The sequence below is a fragment of the Centrocercus urophasianus genome, unplaced genomic scaffold (assembly GCF_019232065.1).
Source record: "Centrocercus urophasianus isolate 14NV4802_14NV808 unplaced genomic scaffold, USGS_Curo_1.0 seq_26, whole genome shotgun sequence".
Lineage (NCBI taxonomy): Eukaryota > Metazoa > Chordata > Aves > Galliformes > Phasianidae > Centrocercus > Centrocercus urophasianus.
In genome coordinates, this window is record NW_024884822.1 from 2,931,624 (window position 1) to 2,951,964 (window position 20,341).

The window sequence follows — 20,341 nt, forward strand, 5'->3', positions numbered from 1 at the left end:
TTTCAGTGAGGAAAAAAAAAAGAGGAAAAAAAAGTAGAAGAGTCCCACCATGGTCCACTTTGGGTATGTGAAGTATATAAAGAAAAGCAAAATACTTACACATGCAAACATGACCTCTGTCACTCTGCTCAGAACTTAATAGAAGCAAAAAGGCTGACAGAAATGGCATATTTCCTTATATCCATTTTGTCACACCTTCAGCTCCTGTCCATGTATTTCAAAAGCGGAAAGTTTGCTATCTCTGTATGAGCATTTCTGACAAAGTGGCAAACATTAGAAGATTTCATGCCATGTTGGAGTACAGTAATTACATCTTCAGAAGATTAAGAAAAAGACATTTAACTAAAGATACGTTAAACACCCACTGAGCCATTTTGGAAAGCTGCACTGTGTTCAGAAGCTGGAAAGCAGATTAGTGGAAACACCTTACGTTACAGCAAAGCAGACCAGAATGACTGAGAACATAACAGGCAACATTTTTGTAGCCCCCCGAGTTTTAAGTTTAGTTTCATCTCCTAATGGAAATAAATTGACTTGTCTGAACTCTATCCCTAAAACCAATGATCTATAGCTATATTTTTATGTGGGATTCGCCATGCTCTGGTACAACCAATTGTCTGTGGACCAAAGCTGCAAAGGAAGAACACAAGCATTTATCAACATTAATTACATTCTCTCAGAGGTAAGACTGGAAGATATTGCACAATGAATGCTTATGGAGAGAAATGATCTTGTTTGTTTGTATCCATTCACTTAATTTCAAGTAGTAGAATTAAATAATAAATTGTATATTCCACGTTCATCTATCAAATACTGTAAGGGAAAACACATTAACCACTTCACTTAGGATTAGTATTATGATTTAGATTGGGCCTAAACATATTTTTGAAAGCATGGGAATAGATTTGCTAATCTTAGCAGTCTCTCTAGTTTCTGTGCATCACAAAGCATTTCTATACAGGATAACTACAAAATGCCATCACCACTATGCAAAGCTTCAGTAATTTAAACATCTGTGAAAGCTATGGATGGAGTCTGCATGCTGCTGATGGAAAACCAGCTGGTTCCCTAGCTCACTCAGGGCTCCCCCACAGCAGCCCCTGATCCTTGGCCCCTCGCACCCAGGCACAGCAGAGCAGGGAGCACTGCCTTGCATGCAGCACACTGCTAGCAGAGGTGACATCTGTGGGAGAGGAGCATGCAAGGGGACATTTGTCCACAGTCCTGTGGATTACTGGTAAATGGAAAAAGCTATTGTTTGCTTTCTTCATTAATTCAGAGCTCTCTATAGCATTTATTTTCCCACAGGTCAAAAGGACCTCTGGTGTTCAGGGAATAGTGGTCTGACAGAGCCTGTATTAACTTCCATACTCTTTGAGAGAAAAATCTTTTTCTTCCCCCCTTCTTTATGGTCAGATTGTCACGGCAGCACGCTGCAAGAACCAGCTGAGAAAAAAATCTATCATTTTTTGAGATGAAAAACTGTAATAGAAAGGAAGAACAAGGTACCATAACAGAAATTGCTTCTTTCACTCCTCATGCTATCCGAAGCTCATTCTGTATGAAAAAAGAAATATGGAGAGCTGTAATGCTTAAAGTGTCTTTTTCCATACTACCGTTTTAATAGGAATTAATAAATAGAAACATTCCAAGAGATTAGTTTATAGCTCAATTGATTGATTCAAGTACTTACAAATAAATGATCTTTAAGCTCTGACAAAATCACATCCAATTGTATTTACGTGATCATGTTGTGACATTTATTTGTTGCAGAAGACACAATGCAACATGGAGCTTTATATGCCCACTTGTACTGGAAAAAAAAAATTTAGTCTTCTAAACTCTTCTGCAGAAGAGTAGCCATGCCATTTGTGTCAATGAAAGCCTGAAAGTGTCTGTCAGACTCAGGCAGCAAAGTTCCATGTTTTCTCACTTTTAGACAAAAAGTAACCAAAACTGTTCTAATGCTTTTTTACGCTAAGAATGAACTCTCAGTGGAAGATTTGGTTGCTTAAGGGCCTCAGTCCTCCCCGAAGGAGGTTTAATAGCATGTCCTTGCTCTGGGGTTCTCGAAGGATTACCAGCCATGCTGACAGAACTGAGGGCTCTCTGAGGGGGAGGTGACCACTCTCCTCACCTCACTGCACACAGCAGAGCGCAGTGTGTGCTTGGAGGTTACTGACACAAAACATTAAGCAGAGAAAAAAAGCTATGTGGGAGGAGGAAAGATTGGTTGATTAATCTCATCCGGACTACTAACTTCAAATTTACCAGTGCTCTAGGTCCTGTGACCACCACTTTTTATGGTAACTCTCCTTAAAATAATAAATAGTAGATATACATGCTCGTACTTCGTAAGAAAGAAATATTTCCAGATATACTGCCTTACATCCAAAGCAGCTGAACCGATGTGAAAGTTAAGTCCAAACGTAGTGAATTGCCTGAGAAACTGAGGGCAGCACTGAGCTCTGCTCTGTGTGACAGCGATGGGGGCCAGGGAATGGCTGGGGCTGCCAGGGGAGGGCAGGTGGGGGTGAGAGAAAGGCTCTGCCCAGAGGGTGGTGGGCACGGCACAGGGCTGCCAGAGTTCATAAAGCACCTGGACAATGCTCTCAGACACAGGGTTTGGGTTTCAGGTCATCCTGAGATGGATTCAGTGATCCTTCAGTGGAGAGCTATTTAAGACACGTGTAGGTCAAGGAAGTGGCCATTTCTCAGAAGCATGCCAACGTGCACCCCTCACTCTCAAGTGCACATTGCAGACAGGCACAGCTGCAGTGTGCACAAGAACACAGTATTTCTGTGTTTTTTAGCTCACTGCAGAAAATGAGTTTGCAACTAACTGTGCATAATGCAGGAACTAAGGACACTCCATCGGGCATGGACACAATAATTCAGAATGGACATCAACAGTGAGGTAACATTCCTATCACTTCTATTCTCTGCTGCATAACTCTGAACGCGGCAGCAGCTGCCAAGCCTCCAGCCAAGTTCTAACACCAACTTCCCAGCCCTGGAAGGGGTCGTGAATTCTTGAAGCCTGGGTTCATTACGTCCCAAAGCAATCTCTCCTAAAACATACAGAGTGTTAAGCAGAGTGCTGTGTGTTGCCTTAAGTGGCAGACCAGCTTGTGACCGCCGTCTCGACTCTCAACAAAGGCACAGTTGGACACACAAAAACACAGTAATTGAAAGCTGCCTGGCAGGAAGGTGATATGTTGTACAAAAAAGGCAGGCACCAGCCTTTGGGCACTCTGATCTGTCATGTTATTAAACAAAAACAAACAGGCAATGTTCCCAAAGCAACAGTCAAAAATAGAGTAGATTAAAGAAAAATAACAAAAAAAAAAAACAAAAAAAAACAACCAACCATCTGTATTGTACCCCCGAAACATTCTTAGCTCTGTACTGGATGCCTTTGATACCTTTTTACAGGACAACCTGCACCTGACCTGGGAGATGTTAATTAAGATATTGTTGGATATAACCCCCTCTATCTCACGCCCCAGCTGTGAGCTGCCAACTCCAGGGGCTCACACTGCTGGTGTCAGGATGCGAGGCATGACATGAGCCAGCAGCAGCATCACCTCAGCTCAGGCTGCTCGCAAAGCCCGTGGGATGTGACAGAGAGCTACAAGAGCCCTTAGAAAGGTGTAAGCTATGGAGAGAAGAAGGATTGCTGCAACAAGGATCATCAGGAGCTCAAGAAGGAGACAGGGAGAACACCAAGGTGGAAAGGCCTCAGGCCTGACAGGGAAAGAAGAGCAAGGCCAGGAAGCATGTCTGGGTTGAAGTGTTGGTGTGGCGGAGCTGGCAGCACACGCAGCTCAGCAACAACATGGAGCTGCAGGGGCCACTCCTGCCTTCCAGAGTGGTGTCTGTCCAAAACCAGCCCTGGGTGCCCTACAACTGCTGGTGGGCACACTAGCATTTAGCCTGCCAGCTTAAATCTTTGTAGCCTTTTACCCAAGTTAGCCAATAAATAACTGTTTTAACTTTCAAATGTATGCATATCCTTCCTGCAAAGTCTCTTGGATCCCAGCTGAAGTCTGTTACACAACTGACCTGGAAACAAGGTGGTAACAGTTTTTCCTTAGTTAACCACCAGATGAATCTTCACTTAAGTGAAGCTGACACCTTGTCGCATAATGAAGCTACTAAAATCTGCACTGTTGTTTATTCCCCAGGTCTGCAGCAATGAAACTGCTGCCTAACACCTGGGGAAAAGTAATAGAAAAGGCTACACATATAAACACAGAAAATGAGTTACTCCACATACATACTTAGATTAAATGGAAGTACAATCTATAAAGCAGATCTGCAAAGATTCAGGCAGCCTTTATCAGCTCAAACTATAGGACCCTACATTCACAAGTACAAAAGTAGTTTGATTTCATCTATGAAGTTCTGAGAAATACGTTACAGTCAAAGTGACAAAATCCAATAATGCCTACATCTGTTATTTTGCTAATGACAATAATGACAACAGCGTGTTGCATTTCAATAAGTCTGCTAATTTTTAGCTTTCTGCATCAATAAATTTACTAATTTTCAAAACACTTCTATTTTAAAAGACACATATGTAAGATCTTCACTAACTCGTAATTCCACTACTCTCATAACTAGAAACAAAGGAAACGCACTGGCAACGGGGCCAAATTAGGAAGTTATTCATGTCTATAAGAAATTCAAGTCTCTAAAATGTTTTTTTTTTTGTTTGTTTGTTTGTTTTTTGTTTTTTAACAGTCTTCATATAAATGTATGAAATAGAAACCTTGATAATATCATTTAGGATTAAAAACAAACAAACAACAAAAGAAACCACCAACAAGAAAGGAAACAAAAACTAACATTCTAAACGTCCTTGTCTCTTCCTGTACAGCCATTCATGCTGCCTGTACATTCTACACAACTGAAAACCTTAAAATGCAAACCAAACAGATCATGACAATATGCAATTATATGTGATCTGTAAAAATTTCTTTGAGCTTATGGGTATGTGTGTAGGAGTACATTACACAGATTTTCAGAGCCATCAGTACATATCCTGCTTTTGTAGGGCTTCCCTTCACTCTTTTTTTTCATCTCTTATTGGAGTTTATAGTTGCTATGAAAACGTAACTACAGCAACCTGCTAAAAATGACCTTTCTTCAATACTCTTTTAATTTCTGCAAGTGCATGGCCCAAATGTACATCAAGTCCCTATGGATACTTTTGATTACGCTGTACTGCCTCTCCAAAATGCTTTTCATTTTCAGACATATCCAGAATCTATCTATGCAGACCACATTTATGTGGAAAGACTACACAACCATCCTGCAACCTTCTCAAGAATGAACAGGCAAACTGAGGTGTCAGTTCCTGCCCCAGCCTTTAACTCAGAAGGGCCAAAATTCTGTGGCATAAGTAGCTGTAGTCTTACAGTTTAAGCAATTGGTGAGAGAAGACCATATAAGACAGAGCACAATTAGACTGAGGAGATATTTAACTGCTCCAAGCTGTTGCTTGCTGTGCCCAATATATTCTAGAAATTTGCATTAACAAAAGGAAAAGAGATTTTGTTACACTGTTCTGTTCCAGAACATTTTGCATCATACATAAAGATATCAAAATATTGAGACATTATTCAAAACAGGCAGAGAATTGTGAGGAGCGGCTGCAACTTGCAGTTTCTACTCATTCAGAAACTTGAAGTTTACATATTCAGGTCAGAAGTTCTGTAGCTTATCTTGTTGACATAATCACGGTACAATATCTGACTTAAGTATTAACAACATTTCAGATATTTAATTTCCTTCTCAAATAAATAACCAATATCTCAGTACTAAATCCCATTCTTCTACTCTGTTCTCAGACTTCTGCAAAGGCTGCTCTAGCCCATGCATAGCCACTGCATTCACTGCTTCGCTGCCTGGAAGGCTGCAGCTACAAAGACACCCAGCACAGATGTTTCCCTGCTGCAGCACGCTGTGACTTTGCATTGGTGCAAAGCGGGACGTAGCTCACGGTACCACTCCATCCTCTGATCTCCCTGTGCTCTCTCTCCCTCAGGCTCACCCACAGGGAGACTACAATGGAAGTACTTGCAAAGAAACAAATGTACCTTGAACCCTAGGAGCAGACAAATATTTCAAACAGCAACATGAATTATTGAAGGGCAATTTTTACAATTTTTTTCAATTTTTAAATGCAACTTTACTTAAATGACCCCAGATTTTGACTGGTACTTTTGTACTACAGCCCAGAAGATCTAAGGAAACAAGGATTTCACAATTACTAGAAGAGTGACCATAGACCATCACTGTTTCTCCTGAAATACAGGAGAAATGTTGCTATGTTACATTCTTTACTGAAACACAATAACAAATCTTGTTAGAAAGCTCAAAGAAACTACAAACACATCCATAAAATTATATTTGCAGCTAAAAGATTTTGATTGAAAATATTTTAAGTACAAAACTAATTACGAGATTAAATAATAAGACTAACTTCTATTTAATCTTTTTTCTCTTGGATTAAGTACTAATTATAACCATACCAACTAAATTAATTAACATCAATATGAAGCACAGGAACAGGCATTAGCACATTAGGCAATCTTTGACAAACATCCAATCATGAAAGCTATTCTGTTATCCTCATTTATGAGTCATTTCATTTTTGACTGGCGTCTGCAGATGGCCCTGTGCAAGGTTTCTGTACCAGAGATGAACCTTGCAGTGCACAGAGTGATGCAAACCTTCCTGCAGAGCCGTGCTTTTTCCCCTGTGCTCTGTGATACAGAAGCCCTCAAAGCATTTCAACCTATAAAGCAGAGTGCTGCCTCTCTGGCTGTCTGGAAGTAATGAGACCCACACTGCGATGTTCAAAGGTAGTATTTTCATCATTCACCCTCATTGAAAGCAATGATTAAAGAAGTGATAAAGAAACACCTCTTAACTGCAAAACGTAGAAACCAGCACTTTGGAAAGGAGGAGGAGGAGGAGATGGTTTGAAACAGGCTGCAAGAGGACAATAAAAGTTAAAGAGCATTACACAGCAGCTGCGGGCCTAAAGGTAAAGCAGCTAAGTACTGCAGAAATGAACCATAAAAATAGCATCACGATATGCTACAGCGATGCATTCCTCAATCCTTAGCTAAATATATTTCAACCCTTCCATTATGTACCCTAATTTCAAAGAAAACTGAACAATTTCACAGCCAAAGCAGAGGCCTGTTGCAGCCATAAAGCAGCAGCAGACCAGGTAAGACAAAATCTGTATTGGTCTGCTTTGAACTAAATTCAACCACACCAACACAGTGGAACTAGGAACTTTGCAGAAGCATTTTTGCTACTTTTTAGCTTCACTAAAAGAAATAAGCTACTGCAATTCAGGTAAGTGTAATTACGTTAAAAATAAAGTACCACAGAGGGTAAATGGAGACCCGCTATAGTTGCCTGAAGAAAACACATGCAAATATAGGCAAGCAGTAAATTCTACAAGAAAACAAAGACGGAAAGGTGGCTGCCACTGAAACCGTAACAATCCTGCAGAAAAAGCCAGAGAACTGTTTGAAAGAACCAGAGAAATCACAGAATAAGAACAAAATTTCACTTCAGAGCAAATGCTGGTCGCCAAAATAAGCTGAACAATACCAAAAGCTGACAGAATTGTTCCCTACGTAGATGGAGATGAGGAACATAAAAACAGAAGCAAAGGGAGATTAAAGATGGCGTCCTCAGGCCTGCAGCCACCTGCTGCCAGGCACCATGCCCTCACCACCAGGTCAGGAGAGCCTCCTCAAGGACCAGCCATTCGTAAATGCACAGATAACTGCTGACAGTTACAGCAACTAATTGCTTATGATACGTACTGACGATGAACAGCAGTTTCCTCAAGCGCTGCTCAGTTAGAAGGTGGCCCGGTAGGCAGCTGTGCTGAGAGCACCGCCCTCCTCCTGTCCCAGCACAGCTCCACTCCTGCCCCCAGGCCTCAGCTCACTGCACGCCATGCCTGGCGCTGTCCCAGGAGCCATTACCTGTCCTGCTCTGGCTGCTCCCACTAACAGTGCCGTGGTTCTCATTTCCTAGCTTATATACCTATATCTGGTCTAGCCTATCACATGTATGCTGTAATAAATAAGAAAACAGGCCTGGAAACTTCACACTGACTTTAAATTTACTTTCCTTTTAATCCTAAAAGTAATAAAAAATAGAGAATTTCATCAACATATTTTATGCTTATGCTTGCACTGAATCAAAAGCCTCATTAAAAAAACAAAAAACAAGAACATACAAACAAAGAATCTGTCATGCTAAATTAATACAAATCTGGTTAACCCTTCTGAAATCAATACTGAAACGAGATGGAGAAAAGAGGCATTCGAAAAATGTGCTGTCTCCAAGTGGTCTGTGGGTTTAGCTCAGCCAGCATAATATTGCAAAGGAAAGAAGGGAAGAGAAAAACATTCTTAGCAGAGAAAAAATAACAATATGCAGACACACTGCAGCATTCCATGATTCCGACACTTGGCACTGATAGGTAAAGAGGTGTCTGGAATCTAAACTGTGATCTGAGTTTTGTAGTGCTGACATAAAGCATTCCCTTCTGACAGCTCAGGTGCTGCTTTCTGTTTCATGATCAGCAATGTGACCACTTGCACATTATTTTCAGCTGAGAGAAGAACCTACTGAAGGTAACCAAAAGGTGAAAACTGAAAGTTGTGAAAGATGGCTCTGATATAGCAGCTGCTGTCAGCGGTGGCTTTGACTCTGGGGTGCTCTGCTGCTGAGATGAACAACTGCCAACAGGGAGAAACATTCAAGTGCAATGCTCTGGAAAGAGGCAGTGTGAGTGGGATCAGCACTCACATCAAAGTAAAGCCAAAAAATGAAGGCGGAACTGACAGGATGCCAAAAGGTGTCATTTGTTTTTGTGGCTACTGGCATGAATTTAAAGGAAATACTAGCTCTAAAGTGTGCTGGCTAATTTGGAAAGTCTCCAGTGATTCTGTAGGCATGAATTTCAGCAAAATTCACTGCAAACAAGAAAAAAAAAAGTCCTAATCTTCTGAGTTAATACTATCGTGATGAAACTTGTCTTAAAGTCCTGTCAGGTGTGCGTGTCAGGAAGGAAAAAAAAATCAATTCTGAAGCACCCCTGGAAGAGCCTTTAGAAAGCAGCAGTCCTGTCAGGAGGCTCTCTGGTATCTCCATGTTCACCTCTGACAAATGCACCTACAGAAAACTGCAGTTTTCTGGTAGCCAGGTGTCCTGCAGCCTCCAGAAATAACATCACTACTTTGGTCAGTAGCACGAATACATGCATATTCCGTGAGAGTTTGTGATACAAAGCAGAAGGTCCAAAGTTAGTACTGGAATTGACAGTCCCCACTGGCAGGAAATAGGTACAAAATCAGAATGTAAAGAAGCCCAGTGTTATTGCTTGGGGCTGCCAGCATTTTGACAAAGAACCATTTTGCAAATATCACAAGGAATTCTTTCCCTGAAAATGTCTGGGGCAATCTTATGACATTAGAAATGACAAATTACAGGTGCCACTGTACTAAAGAATGCCTGCATGGAGGTGTAACTACACTGTGCTGGCTACTCTGCATGTAAGCTGGTAGAGCAGCCTTAAATTCCCAGAAGGCCGCAACTGAAATGTGACATCTCAGAGCTGTGGCAACCGAATAGCTGAAACCATGCATAAGCCAGTGTTACAAGGAGTCCAGCTGCCCTACCTGCATTCTGTGTTTTTATACAGATCTAGGCCAGCAAGTTCACTCTTCTACTATAATCTTGTTTTTCACATGTTTTTTTTAAACTGAATTTTCTAGAATTCAGTAAAATTCTACCATATCAGCAAGAGAGGCAGACTCAGGTGTGCAAATTCCAGTTCTAGCACATGTTCAGTTGCTACTCTGACAGCTGCAGCAGGACTTGGCCTCGTGTCTGCGAACAAGGACGTAAACACATGCTCCTGCAGAAGTCCCCACAACAGCTTTTTTAAAATCCTGCTATTCCAAGCAGGCATCCGACACCCTGAATGACCACAAATCTCACTGAGAATAGTTCTGAGAACCACAGCCCACCAGGCACTTAGTTATTTGACTGACCCAAGTGCTGCACCTTTAAATTTGTATGCAACTGTTTGCCCTACAGGCATCAAGCTGTTAACACATACAGAAGAGATTAGAATGAGCCTGCATGCTGGATGAAATATAAATGAAAATTATGGTACTACCAGTCTTGGATCTGGGATTGTTTCTCAAGTCTCCCAAAATGCATATTTGCATAATTATAAATGAGCCTCTGTTTGTGATTTCAGGAAGGGTAAAGCACATAGTTTTCCAGCAACACAATCAATGTGACTTATAAGAAGTTCCCCCTGTGCCTGTGAGAAGATATGCCACAATAGTACCGTTAGCTGAATACAGGAGAACTGTCCACATGTGTAACAGACACTTTAAAATAGGACAGAGACGTCCACCTGTCCGCCTCCCAGAGCAACGCAATTCAGACGACGTGTAGCGCACACGTTCTGATGTCAGGAACTCTCACTGTGCATCAACTAAAACCACCACTGACCCAAGGAAGAGCAAAACCCCTCATCAGTCGAAGGGCACCGCAGAGCGCTGCCGAGCCCCGCGACCCACCTGGTCTCCAGCGGCACGTTGCTGTTGAGCACCCAGCTGTCCTGCAGCTGCACAGACTCCGGCGTGGTCGCAAGGTCGTTGGGAGCGGGAGCAGGTGCGTGGATCTGGTTGCGGCGGTTGGTGAGTGAGTTCCTGTTGAGGGAGTTGGCAGACGAGTGATGGTGGGACAGCGAGTGGTTGTGAGGAGGAGGGAGAGGTGGCCTCAACGTTGACTGGCTGTGATGGTTTGAAGGGCCTGAAATGGAAAGAGAAAGAGACATCACAGCCATGCTGATGGTATTATTTTTCTCAGCATTTTCAAAAGACCACTAGCTGGATAAAAAACCAAAAAGCTGACCCCACAGACCAGAAACTATGCCTGTGTGCCTTTTGGACTTGTAGCTACTGAGACACTGTTGAATCAGACCACAGACTGTCAGAAATCAGAATACAACAGCACCTAAAGTTTGTATAGTTAGGATGTCCACAGAGACTCAACTGAGGTTTAAAAACAGTCTTTGTGGCCTCTCTGCAGAGAAAAGAAAGGTAGCAGAGCAGCGGGCAACCTCACCCGTTCTGTACACCCACCTGGAGGGACATTTTCTGCCCTGTCTCTGTCAGGGATTTAAGGATATGAACCTTAATGCATTAAAAATAGCTTTTGAGAATACTTTATGCTTCTATAGAATTTAATCAGAGATCTTAATCTGCTTTCACTCACCGCTTGCCCATTAGGTTCAAAGGAACAGTATTTGTGCCAGTGAAAGAAGATTAAGCTCCAAATATGAAAATGCAACAATGCAATGATGGTATCTTCAATGTTCTTACATGTGATCGGGATTTAGCCTCTATTTTTCTATTTAGCAATGCCACAAACACACATCAAGATCTGAAAATTGTGCTAGTCTTTTGACCTCTTTCACTGAAAGATGACAGAAAATTTTGGAGGGAGATAAGGAAGGGTATACACCTTTCTATTCTTTGAGTACTGACATGTTTGCATGGATAATGAAAATAAATTCTGCTAATCAATAAGGCAAGTGGATTAAATGAAAAGGCACATGGATAGATAATATAATAAAGAGGCATCGTTCTAGCATAGTTACTTTACTAAACAAACACAAAATAATAAGTTTATAATTCCATATGTGCAATAATTTAATTTTAATAAAAAGAGCAAAATTTAAAATAGCAAGCACTAAGTAGATTATGAACTGCATGCTTTAGTCATTATATGAAGTTGTAGTTTTCTAGTGAACAATAATCAGAACAAGTAATATTAGCTAAATTATAATCATAACGGCATATGTTCCTTTTAGAAACCAAAGACCATTTTACCTAATAAATCCATCAATAAAAGAAAGCATCACAAGAGGAAAATATTTGTGGCTAGACTGATCTATTTTCATACAAAACAATGAAGCACAGAAAAACTGTTGAAACGTTCAATTAACTGCCACATCATTAAGGCCAATATTTAAAAAAGGAAAATAACTTCCCTTTTTGCTCAAACAGGACTAACCCCACGTGAGAATCCCACCACGCAGCCAGGAACTGGAATAGGTGCAAAAAGGGAGGCTTCTGATTTCTGAAGTTATGACCAAATCCCCCACTGTAACAGGGGAAGGGGCTCAAGAGAAGACACAGCTGCATTCCCTCAGTGTGGGCAGATGCACAACAGGTGGCAGGGCTGCCTGCCCAGCACAAGGGCCTGCTGAGGGCAGCGGTGCAGCTGGGGATCTGCCACAGGACAGGGCTTGGTGGAGGCAGCTCTTTCCTCCCTTCAGTGTAGGCCAAAGAAGAAACAACACAGGTCCAACTAAGACTTAAGCAAATGGAAATTGCCCTGTGACAAGACACTTCAGAAGGGAATGATAAATTCCGGATGCTGCATCTGCTGCTTTCAATCTGCACAGAAGTTTCTTTCCCTTTTTTGAAAGTCATTATGCCTGAATGCTTAGCCTGTTTGAAAAACAAAGAAGCCTTTCATGAACACATTTTAAATTTTGGAGCTGGCACATGGGCTGGCCACCTTACTATCCTTCCCTTGGCCATCTCTGACATAAGCTTGCAAAAGACTGTTTTAGCCAGCAAAGTTAACATCTAAAATCCGCGTTTGGACCTCCTAAAACATCAGATGTCTAATCTGCACTGGGTCCTGTGCCATTCCCAAAGAGCATGCAGAGGGAAACACAGCAAGAAGAAAATGTGCTTGGACAATATCCACATGCATAGAAATTTAAGTGGAATTACTCTGCTCATGTCTGTGTTCCGGCTTTAAACAAAGCACAGCGATTTGGATTTCAATAAATGGATCTCTGTAAGCGATAAAATACAGACATGTGCCCTTGTGTTAAAAATTAATTCAGAAGATTTGTGCGCTTCCTATTTTCTCTGCAACTGCTCATTCAGTTTCGCCTTTCAGAGGATAAATAGGAAAGAAACATAAACAAAAAAGTTTTGTTCCCAGAGACATGGCAGCGACAGCTATACTGACTGAATCCTCCAACCACAAGATCACAGAGGCTGCTCTCACAAGTGAAAGAACTATGCATTCCTATTAATGTGCAATTTCTGTAAGGCCAAAGAAGAACTCAATTCAAGCTACCACGAATTGATCTGTTGCAAGAGTTAGTTTGCACACAGTACATAAAGCATACTGCACAAAACAAGCTATGTAGAAGCAGCTGCAAAACCCCAAAACATCTGGCATAGAATGAATGTAGCATTTAATACAAAATACAAAACCAATGTAAAAATCATATAGATATATATTAAAATGTACAAAAGCTTATATGTAAATACTAAACACACACATACAGAAGTGAATACTTAGGTTACTACATATATAGGAGAGAGGAAAAATCTTAATACTCTGCTTCTTCATAAAGTTCTTTAAATAAATAAAAAGCAGATGTGTGTGAACTGGAAGCTGAGTGAGGATAATTTATTTTCTAATTACGTAATCTGAGAACACAAAGTCTAACCTACATTTCTCTGAAGCAAACCAAAGTTCTTCAATTCACTTACTTGGGTTTAATCAGAAACAAGAAGCTAAAAGTGTAGAAAAGAATGCTTTGTTCTGTTCATGCTTTTATTCAGGAAAACAGTGAAACAAAACAAGCTAGGATAGAGGTAACATTCACCTCAAGTAAGATGTGAAATACACATCTCCTTAAAGGAAACAAGAAGCAGCAGAAAACCCCTGAACATAACTGTGTTATAAGGGCATTCCTTTCTTTTGTGTACACGAGAGCACAGAAGCTGCAGGCCAGGGCTGAACCCCAGAACATGGCTGCAGGGCGCATGGCACTGCCACCTCCTCACAGCCCTGTCCTGCTCTGCTGGAATGCCCTCACAAGGTTACAAGCACCACAGTGAGCTGCTCCCGAGGATCATAGAATCACAAGGTTGGTAACGACCTCTAAGATCATCCAGTCCAACCGCCTCCTCATCACCATTGCCACCACAAGCACTAAACCACATCACGCAGCTCCTCATCCAGACGCCTCCTGAACTCTGCCAGGGACGGCGACTCCACCACCTCCCTGGGCAGCCATTCCAGTGCCTGACCACCCCCTGAGAGAATAAGTTCTTCCTTATGTCCAACCTAAACCTCCTCTGATACAACTTGCAGCCACTGCCCTGTGTCCTGCTCGCTGCCCGGGAGAAGAGGCCAAATCCCTCTTCACCACAACCTCCCTTCAGGAGGTTGAACAGTGCAATGAGGTCTCCCCTGATTTAGGATGCACCTCTAAATGCTGCTTCTCAGCTCTTACTGCAGTTCAGACATTGCCTGGTGCACTAAGTGACACTCTGGATCTGCTTCAACAATGCCATATTAATTTCCAAGTCCTTCCAACTCTATGTAACCCTCACGTAAAACCTGCACTAAATCGACCCAACACAGAGATCTGAGGAGAAGTGAAGTTCCCACTGAAGAGATCCATTTCAAAGCAGAAGCAGCAGCATCCCTGATCGGAGCAGAACAGTTGCTGTCCTGGAACCCTTGTATATAGCACAAAAAAAAAAAAAAAAAAAAAAAAAAAAAAAAAGTATTGGAGATTCTACCTTAGCTATGCTGCACTATCTTATGTACCATGACTAAATGCTAGAGACAAACACCTCCTCAATCATCTCACAAAAGAACTAAAAGAAAAAACACACATTTTTCAGAAATGAACAATGCAGCAGCTTATACATATAGACAATACTAACATTGTGTGGAAACAGTGAATGAAGCTGATGCATTGACAGATAAAAAGGAATACACTGAAACTACATAAAATCCTTCTTAGCGAGCATCTTTATTCACATAACTGCACCATACTGTTTTCTCAAGGAAACCACATCATCTGCTCCCACAGTGAGTAATAGGTTTGTCACACAACAACAAGCCACCTTCCAAGCTAATTCCCCTCCAAAGGCAGATCACTCTATTCAGAACCAGGAAGAAAAGCACTAAAGCACTGAAGCAGCCAGGGAGCAGCAGGCAGCGTGCAAGGAGCTGCCCCTGCTCGGCAGCTCACACCTGGCTTTCAGCCCTGCTTTGAGCTAGCTGGGCTGAAACCAGGGCTTCTCATCTGCCTTGTGGCCTCTGGTTTAAGCCATACTCTACTGTTTGCTTTAGTTCTCCAAATTATTTTGTGGAATAGCAAAGTTTAAATGGAATCTCACTGTTCTCAGCATGTTTTCAATGTACGCTGAAAAGAAGCAAGTTATGTTACTTAACCATAACCATAAATGTCATTAACTCTCTTTCTTGTTGTAAAACCACACCATTTGCCAGGTGTTCCTTCTTTTGTCCACGTTTTCACAGCGTTTGAGGCAAGACTATGCTGAACAACTGACTGTGCAAGTCACTTACTAGTTTCTGCCAGCGCACTGCGGCCATCTCCCCTCACAACATTAGAATAAAACACTAAATGTTTCTGCAGCAAAAAAAAAAAAAAAAAAAACAACCCAGCCCAATGAGACTCCAAAACTCCATTGCTAACCCACAATATCCAGATAGTCACAGAAAAGGGGAAAGTTGAATTTATGGATAAAGTATCTGTCCAGGACTTTGTCATACTTTCTACAGCCTATGCTGACTGTGGCATCCCTTGAACAACTGAGGATGAAGCACTTGTTATCTGTATGCTTCTTTATCCTTTGCAGTAGTGCTGAAGGTAAATTACCTTACCACTTACAAGGCAATCACATACTGGTGCAGTTTGAGCCAGGAAAGCACTTTGCAGCTCTGGCTCCCAGCCTGAAGGGCATGAGTTCATCACACGGGAGGCAGAAAAGGCAGCAACCGAATTAACTTGGCCAGACTGGAGCTGCTGGTGCGCACAGAGAGCACGGCTGCCACTCCATCATGCGACTGGAGGTGCTGAGGGGCTCAGGGCAGACATCAGGAGCACCCAGACACAGCCAGCTGCAGAAACAGCAGCTTGCTCCCAGCGCAAAGGAAAGCAGGCATGGCCACTGCACGAGGTGGGTGGGAAAGTTGTGCACACTCACATGGGAGAAGACACAGATGCAAGACATTACCCAGAGTCTGCCCTCAGGGACTGCAGGCACACAGCCCAAGTAAGTTTCAGACTAAAAAACACCGCTCTGAAAATAGTACTATCTGAGATGCTACATACAAATTATATTTGCTTAAATACATGACTTAAATATGCATTATCTCACTGCATGAGGCACACCGGCTGCACAAAATAATGGCTAGTCAATGGCAAAACACACTGCTTTAATAATAACGCTTTATGTAGATTTGGTGCCCCGTGGTAGTTCTACCTGTATATATATACAGAGGTAGGCGTACCATTTCCAATTTTACATAACAGAAAATGAGTCACCGAGAGGTTAGAGAGTCATCTTTCCAATTAAAAAAAAAATCCATGCACTTCACATCTTTCCCAATCAAACTTCTCATTTAATTTTCCAATAATGAAATAGATATAAAACATATTTCAGAGATACCACGGGTGTATTTATCTTCAGTCTGGATGTATGACTTCTGCCTGAAGAGGGCACTGATGTAAGAACTGGAAAGAAAAGCAGGCATATGTATTCCTAAGTCATAAAAATAGTTAACCGTTGCCACAAAACGCACCATCCAGAATGCTAAATTTTGCTCTCTATGCTTGGTTCTACAGAACGGGAAAGAGCTGTACCCTATCTAAAGTCTTACACAAACACTCTCCAAAGCTCATTCAATTTGATACACTGAGAATCACACCAAAGAGAAACTGAAGCGACATTTTCCTGAACAGCATACGGAAACTTCTGAGCAGAAGTATTTTGGCCAGCAGCGGAAGCCTGGTGACATTTTTGTGACAGGAGTGCAGCTTGAAAGCTGCTGTTTCCCTCGATGGTCCAAGGGGGAGCCTGAAAATGCTCACAGTGACATAAGAATAATTACACTGTAATTTCCAACTCATTGTGAGTCTGTAGTCAGGTGCAATAGAAAGTCATCCCTGAAGCTATTACAGCAGTACTTTGGATTTTATATTACCCAGTTAGCTAGCACACAAAGCTGCTTTCCACGGGTGTAAAAGAAATGCTAGTCACAGGTGCTTTAATGCAATGCATTATTTTCATCACTTCAGAAACTTTACAGAACGTATTACGTAGCGTCCAAAACCTTCTGAAAACTAATTATTGCTTCTAAAATCATTTATAAAATCTATAAGAAAGTGTCTCAAAATAAATTACAGAAGGTAACTGCATCAGAGAGGAGATAAGACAGAAGATAAAGATCTGTACGATGCTCTTCTGTTGGTATGTGGGATGAGAGTGTTTTTCCAGAATTTTTTACAGTATTACTCTGTCAGCCCAAACAAAGCAGAAAAATTTGTGTACACCGTGTGGAATAAGTAGGAGAATAGTGCATAAAGTTTTAGTAAACAATATTGAATATACAGTGCATATGTTGAATTGAATTGGACTTAAGTTGTTTCAATTTTTAGAAGCAAGATAAATATGAATGACTACAAGTAAGAAGCAAACTTTTGCCTCCTGCAGGGAGCTGTAAGTTTTGTGTGACTGGCACATCTTCTACAGGCACAGGAATGTGCTTTTAGCTCTGTTAGTTGGTACAGGACAGAAATGAAAGTCATAAACCGTCGGACTAAGAAGTCCTACAGAAGTTGCCTGGCTTTTCTAAGTACTGGGGAGTTTAACTTCAGGTACCACAGACAATGGGCTCTGCTGCTCAGAAGATGAAAACATAGGTTAATGAGTACCAATGAAGGGCATCGTGAGGTCGTATATGAAAACCTCCACACAAGTTATCATCAGCTCATCAAAGACAACTTACTAAGCCAGCAGTTCATATGAGAGCATTACCCCGTACCTCTCCAGTATGAAAAAGCAATGGGATTTCAAACCAGAAGAGATCACCTAATCTTACAGGCAGGCACCTACCACTAGAGTGGTCCCACACTACCAGAACAAGAAGGGGGGTTCGAGGCAGGAACATCTTTCAGCAGTGCTGCCTGTCTCTGGCATCAAGAGGACAGCAAATACCCTGGTTCCACGTGCTGTCCATAGAGCACATTGTTTTTTAAAAGCTGCATCCCAGGAGCTTGGGATAACACCTCTTACCTGCCTGTCTTTGTATCACGGCCATGATTTTATTTTTCTAAGAGCAGATATGCAAACAGACTCAATTAAAGAGCCACAGAAAATATTAATAGTAGTTATTGAGTAACGAGGGAACAGATTCAATTTTCTATTTAAGATATAACAGTAGCTATGATTATTGAATTATGTGCTATATACATAGAAGTGTACTGCATATATATACACACATAGATAGATAGATAACATATACCAGTTTTTGAGTCCATTACAGTTCAAAGTGGAGTTGAGTACTGTGAAAAGAAAAAAGTTGTTGGGCGCTATGTGGCATTCACAGTAACGAAGGATTTACAAACAGGAAAAGGAGATAACTGCAATACATTATCCAATAAAAGTCATAGCAGACAGTGACACTAGATAGATACCAAAATTGTAGTTTGGCCAAAACCTCTACATAACAATCATTAAGCTTGCAAAAGATGGCTAACAGCTTTACCAAAGGGTAACAAGTAATCAAGATCTGCGTTTGAAATCTCTGCTCTAAAGTGTGTGTGAGTTGCCTAAATTCCTGGGATAGCAGAGTTTCGTGGCAGTTAAAGCCATAATGTGAGAGATGAGTTTCAGAAAATCCAGAGACCCAGGGCAAAACTTTTTGACACTGATGTTAAACTGCGAAACCACAACAGAGAAGAAAAGGAGAGGAGGAAAATTCTGTAGTATGTCTAGGAAGTCTGCTGCTTTGAGACACCGGGGCAAGGCACAAGTCAGCAGGAAGGAAGGAGGAAGACACTAAATAGCCATTTCCTGTGAGATCTCATAGTAGCTTGATAATAGTTTCCTAAATTAGAAGGAGGATTCTAGTGTCTACAGAGGTATCTACAGAGATGTGTTCAACATTTAGGCTTTTCTGCATAGCCATTTATCAAGTACATTTTTAAAGGAATGTTCAGATACACAAAAACCAAATTTAAGAAATTACAAAAAAAGACAATTTTTCTCCTAAATATCTCCAGTATTTTAAGTGAAGGCTATTATTGTGTTATTTAAAATGTAATAATAAATACATTCAATGTTTAATTAGTAAATTAGAGCTATCAACAAATTAAAAAAATAAGCCTTATCTAGCAGAAGGGCTGCCAGTAGATATCTGTGACTCCCTATGACAATAGCAGCATATTTAAAAAAAAAAATTGTTTTAAATTAAGATTAATTAAGATTCATTCATTTTTACTACTTGTCTTGCTCTCTGCATGTGTGAAAGATTTTCATTTACACTCATTTATCATCTCAGGCAACTTCACTGATAAGGAAATTTATTCTGACAAAAAAAAAAAAAAAAAATCAGACTGTGTCTTGAGAAGGTTATCGCTGATGTTGCTACACGCATATGGCATCTAGATCAGGAGTAAGTATGATCTCTTCTAAAACACAACTCTCTAACATTATGGTTATCTCTGACATATTCACAAAGGCAGATGGATGTCCAGGCAGCAAAGATCCTGTTTGAAAGCAGTACTTTCGAATGATGTATTCACAAATGTGGGAAGGCAGAAGAGGTGTAGAAATGAAAAGTAAAGCATTAGTTTAAAAAACATCTTAGAAACAAAAAATCTAGAACCCAGTTCTTTACTGCCAAAACTGCTCTTAGTGAACGTTACACTGAACTTATCACTACTAACAACCACAACACAAAAATAATGACAGTGTTCTCCAAGACAACAGATGTGTTTCCTTTATAGTGCTTCTTACATAAAGCCTCATAAGGTGAGGATACAAGCAAAACTTGGAAGAACATAAACCGAAGCACAGAAAGTAATGAGGTAATACTGAATTGTGTGACCAAACCCTAGTGTTCTGATTCCAGCTTGGTCTCATCCCCATCCAAACAAACCTTCCTTGTCTGGCACAGCCATTTCTCTAGTCATAACAAAGTAAAACAGAAGAAAACTAATTCCAGTGTGCGCTAATGGAAAAGTAACATGCTTAGATTTAACTATTATTTCAAATACTTTTTATTTTTTCTCATGTGGATTGCTTAACTCATATATTTCAGTAGGGAAAAAGAAAATCATACAGTGTCCTTGGTTGGAAGATCTTTTAGAAACAGAATGGCAGTTTTTACATTGTGCGTAGATTTACAATTGCAA

The 20,341-nt window shown here is 41.0% G+C and overlaps 1 protein-coding gene across 3 annotated transcripts in view; it reads right to left on the reverse strand.

Moving 5' to 3' along the window:
* TENM2 (teneurin transmembrane protein 2) overlaps positions 1–20,341 on the reverse strand; it is a 547,500-nt gene that overhangs the window by 155,437 nt on the left and 371,722 nt on the right. For all 3 annotated transcript variants that reach the window (XM_042826120.1, XM_042826119.1, XM_042826118.1), the window contains exon 5: positions 10,641–10,875. In XM_042826120.1, the coding sequence (XP_042682054.1) occupies positions 10,641–10,875 (235 nt within the window). The remainder of the gene's footprint in view (positions 1–10,640; positions 10,876–20,341) is intronic.